Raw genomic sequence first — 5,000 nt, 5'->3', positions numbered from 1 at the left:
ACTGACAAGGTGGAAACACCAAACTTTAAAATTTAGAGTTAGAGTTCTTTTATAATTCACTTTTAGCATACAAACAAATGAAACTGAAACTTAGTTCATTTACATGCATTATTACACCGCAAGTATAAATGCTGATAAAAGGCAGATGAGATGCAGCAAAAAACTGTAATGGAAATGTAACAAAACTGACTTTTATTACATACTAATATTAATATCACTAATACTACATCATGACTTTAAGATTCCTAATTATTTTATGGTACCGCACAATCATTTTGAAAAGCTTATTGAATATGTTATAAAGTTTGTTCATGTTTTAAGCACAGAAACCTTCAGTATACCAGAGCCATTTAAATATTACATCCATCACTGTAGTCAATAACAGATTATTAATAAACGAGGACGTCCAACATGACAATGAGATATAACATAAGTTGTCGAGCCCGATATGTATATTATAAATGATGTATATTAGAAATGAATTGATAATAGCTGTTCACCTCAGTGTCTTCAGTGTACAGTGTGGATCCTGTAGTACATCAGTGAGCAGCTTCACTCCTGATGCTCCAGGGTCGTTCCCTCTGAGATCCAGCTCTATCAGGTGTGATGATTTCAGAGCTTCAGCCAGAGCAGCGTATCCTTCCTCTGTTATTCTGCAGTCTGAAAGTCTAAGAGGAACAAATATCTGTTATTATTTCATCTTCAAAGCTTTGAATATAACATTTTCTATCAGTTAAGATTTAGTTTAAGATGAATTTCTGAATTCCCCTACCAAGAAAAATGAATGTCTTTATATTGAGTCTTTAAAGTGATCATCTATTTTTATTTGACTGAGAAAGACTGTAAAACAACCAAAGTGCTAATGATGTACTCCACTACGCCAAACATTTGTTTTTTAACTTAGTGTCACCTCGCACCTACTTTATTTCTTCAATTTCTTCATTTGAGGTAAAGTAGCTCCCTCTTTATCTTGAATCAAGAGAGGCTATAGGGGCATTAAAAAAGCTACTCCAAAACACGGTACAAGCAAATACACTAACATTCTATTAACACTCTCTCTCTCTCTCTCTCTCTCTCTCTCTCTCTCTCATATGATAATTATTCAGTCTGCTCTGATACTGCTCTGTGTGCTCGTGTCGTTCTCTCTATTAAACACCGATAATGGTGAGTAAGATAAGAAACACAATATTCTGGAAAGTTGATCTCAGTGTACAGTCAGAGTTCAATACTGTCAGTGTATTAGATGTTTGTATAGTAATTAGACGTTACCTCACAGTCTTCAGTTTACAGTCTTTATTCTTCAGTTCTGCAGAGAGCAGCTTCACTCCTGAATCCTGAATCCTGTTCTTACTCAGATTCAGCTCCCTCAGGGTGGAGGATTCTGATCTGAGAGCTGTGAGCAGAGCTGAACATCCTTTCTCTGTCAGATTACACTCACTGAGCCTGAAAGCACAATTAATCACACTTAACTGTGGGTTTTTCTTTAGCAGTTCTGTAGCAGAGGGAGGTCTTTTCTCCTCAAACTACTCATCACTACTGAAAAAGACATGGACACTAGATGAATGATTGATAACCTAAAGACAAACCATTCAGCACAGATTTATACATCATTCAATTCCTTACTGAAGTTTTTCAGGTCTGCAGTGTGGATCCTTCAGTAAAGCAGAGAGTTGCTCTACTCCTGAGTCTCCTTCTATTTTCCCACTCAGATCCAGATCCGTCTGCAGTATCGGGTTTATACCCAGAACTTCACTCAGATGATCATAAGCTTTCTGTGCATCAGGACTTTTCAGCAACCTGTAGAGAGAGAAAGAACAGAGAAATGCTAACACTAATTATATTTACACCAATGCAGTGGTACTTTTCAGTAATTGTTTGATCCATGGTGGAAAACTAAACAGTAAAACTTTACTAATTACTCAGAATTAAGGCTGTATTTTACATGTACTGGGGAAAGCGCTCACCTCAGTGTCAGTTTACATTCTGTATCATTCATCAAACTCCTAATCTCCTTCATTCCTGAGTCTCCAGGGTCGTTCCCTCTGAGGTCCAGGTTCATCAGGTGTGATGAGCGGTTTGACTTCAGAGCTTTAGTCAGAGCAGTGTATCCTTTCTCTGTTATATTACAGTCTGAAAGTCTGGAGAAGGAGAATAAAGTTCATCATTCTCGGGTGGGTTTCGGGAAATGTTCATAATGCTTTGTTAACTTGTTCATGAGAATGTTCTTTCATTTAATTTCCAGAAACCCTTCATAACTAATGAAGTACATAACCTTGTTTGTAAATGACATACACCTAACAAGTTTTATTCACGTAGAATTTATCTGGAGCTTGCACGCAGTTCTACCTCAAAAATACAACGGTCAGTAATTTCAGTACAAATAAATACTCACCGATCCATTTTCCTGAACAGATGTTATTCAGGCAGTTAATTAATGATCCAGGCACATTAATTAGTCCACTGGCCAAATTACGACTTTACCAATTAATCCACATTTCCATCACTCAAATAAAAAGATATATTTTTATTTCTGTCCTAATGCTGTGTGAGTGAATATAAACCCACTGTCCATCTCAGTGACGGTCAGCAGTGGTCTGCCCAGGTTTCAGGCTTTCATTATTGTGTTCACTCTCTGATGCATGATAAATAAACACACAATATCTAGAATACCTTCATATTTTCCTCAAGTACAATATAGTGTTGTTGGTTTTGTTATAAAAGGTTTTTAATGTTGTTATCCTCTAAGATATCTTGTTTGGAAGATTGCAAATGAGGCCTAAATATCTGATAATGAGGGCTTTTAAGAAACATTCTACAAACAGGCTCACGTGTATTGTCCTGTGTTAATCTGTTCATTACTGAATACGATTCAGTGTTATTGGGAAACACACCCCTGAATGAGTTCCTGACTAATCTATTCCTACATGCTACAAATATACTTATAGTGAAGTAAAAACGTCAGTGCTCTAGTAATGTATACTATTAAATGACGTACACAAGCTTCTGGAGTTTGCAGGATGAACTCTTTAGTAGAGTAGAGATCTTCTCCACTCCTGGATTTCCCAGTGTGTTCTCACTCAGGTCCAGCTCTGTCAGGTGTGAAGGGTTTGCAGTAAGAGCTGATATCAGATCAGTACAGCCTCTCTCTGTAATACCGCTCTTACTCAGCCTGCACACAGAGAACACCGCTGAGATAAACGTCTCTAAACAACCCACAGGATCAACCGTCCAAAATAATACCAATGTAGAAGAAATAATCGAGTTATAATGGAGTGGTGAGAACGTGTAGAGTGGACTGTTCACCCACACTCTCAGAACCACAGTAGATTCTGCAGCAGTACTGATTGGGCTAAACAGTGTATACACTACACTAATATCTTTAAAGATTTAATGTGAACACAAACAAAAGTACCAGGTGAGGAAGTCAGACCACATACCTGAGTTTCTCAGTTCTACACTGCCGATCCTTCAGTAGAACAGAGAGCTGCTTCACCTCTGAGTCTCCCGATATTTTCCCACTCAGATCCAGTTCTCTCTGCAGTAAGGGGTTTGTACCCAGAACTTCAGTCAGAAAATCACAGGCCTTTTCTGCTTCAGGACTCAAGATTCTGGAGAGAAAAACACACATTTCATTACGATACTGATATCAGCGCTTTGAGTATGGACTTTTCCCCCATACAATCCTGCTGTTAAATCTTGTGAACCAGAACAGACATAATGGCAGCTGGTTTATTTGTTCTCTGTTGAGATTTAAGATCTGTCTTATGTATGTAAATTTCACACACTTTCATAGCAAAAAATTTCAGGTGGTCTGGAAAAAATGTCAACAGCTGAATTTTATTCATTTATATCAAAGTACAAAATATTTCCATTATTGTAAAAAATTACATTGTACAAATAAAAAACTCACCTCACAATCAGTTTAGAGTTTGAATTCCCTAGAAAATAACTAAAAATATTCCATCTTGACACACTGTAGTTCCCTCTGAGGTCCAGCTCTTTCAGATGTGATGAGGAGTTACATTCCAGAGCCTTAGCCAGGTCTCCACATTGTGTTTGGGTGAGACTACATTTACTCAGTCTGGAAGAAAATGATAATAAATCACATTTCATGGTGAGACAGTGACATGACAGTGACAGTAACATCTCTGAGGGGTTTGAAATTAATAGTCATTTCAGTAGCCAACATTTATAAACATTATTTACGGGAAGCACAGGTACTGTCACGTTTCACATGAGATTATATATAATTAGATTAATTAACATCAAATAAATAATGAAGCATATTATGCTACAGAGGTTACCTTTTTATAACTAAAGAATTTAGACTTTTTTAATAGCTTCTTTGACTTATTCGTAGAGTATAAGTAGGCCAGATTCAGTTCAAAAGGGTTGTTTTTTTATACCTACTAGAATAGAAATATCCATCGTTCTATTTTTCTAAATTTCTACATATTTCAGAAGTAAAAAATAATTTACTTCAGTATCTCCAGAGTGCAGTTTGGGTTCTGCAGTAGATCCGAGAACTCCTTCACTCCTGTGTTTCCAATTGTGTTCTCACTCAGGTCCAGCTCCTTGAGGAGTGAGGGGTTTGTTCTCAGAGCTGATACAACAGCAGCACAATCTTCCTCAGTGAGACTGCACTTACAGAACCTGCAGAGAGAGAGAGAGAGAGAGAGAGAGAGAGAGAGAGAGAGAGAGAGAGAGAGAGAGGGAGAGAGAGAGACAGAGAGAGAGAGAGAGGGAGAGAGAGAGGGAGAGAGAGAGAGAGAGAGAGAGAGGGGGGGGGGGGAGAGAAGAGAGAGAGAGAGAGAGAGAGAGAGAGAGGGAGGGAGAGAGAGAGACAGAGAGAGAGAGAGAGGGAGAGAGAGAGGGAGAGAGAGAGAGAGAGAGAGAGACAGAGAGGGGGAGAGACAGAGAGAGAGAGAGAGACAGAGAGAGAGGGAGAGAGAGAGAGGGAGAGAGAGAGGGAGAGAGAGAGAGAGAGAGAGAGAGAGAGG

At 38.4% G+C, this 5,000-nt stretch overlaps 2 protein-coding genes across 20 annotated transcripts in view; one reads left to right on the top strand and one right to left on the bottom strand.

Moving 5' to 3' along the window:
- Positions 1 to 5,000, top strand: part of LOC108264148 (uncharacterized) — a 332,110-nt gene that overhangs the window by 78,015 nt on the left and 249,095 nt on the right. The gene's annotated exons all lie outside the window — the stretch shown is intronic.
- Positions 1 to 5,000, bottom strand: part of LOC124627784 (uncharacterized) — a 199,979-nt gene that overhangs the window by 13,975 nt on the left and 181,004 nt on the right. For 2 of the 6 annotated variants that reach the window (XM_053678243.1, XM_053678245.1), the window contains 4 exons: positions 1,965 to 2,138; positions 1,624 to 1,797; positions 1,270 to 1,443; positions 501 to 668 (listed from right to left, as the gene is read on the bottom strand). The exons of 2 other annotated variants lie outside the window; for them this stretch is intronic. In XM_053678243.1, the coding sequence (XP_053534218.1) occupies positions 501 to 668; positions 1,270 to 1,443; positions 1,624 to 1,797; positions 1,965 to 2,138 (690 nt within the window). Of the gene's footprint in view, positions 1 to 500; positions 669 to 1,269; positions 1,444 to 1,623; positions 1,798 to 1,964; positions 2,139 to 2,995; positions 3,170 to 3,437; positions 3,609 to 3,910; positions 4,082 to 4,479; positions 4,654 to 5,000 lie in introns of all 6 variants that reach the window. 2 more of the 6 variants (XM_053678242.1, XM_053678241.1) reach the window with 2 other exon arrangements.

This window comes from Ictalurus punctatus, chromosome 4 (assembly GCF_001660625.3).
Source record: "Ictalurus punctatus breed USDA103 chromosome 4, Coco_2.0, whole genome shotgun sequence".
Lineage (NCBI taxonomy): Eukaryota > Metazoa > Chordata > Actinopteri > Siluriformes > Ictaluridae > Ictalurus > Ictalurus punctatus.
This window is presented reverse-complemented; position numbering and strand designations above follow the sequence as displayed.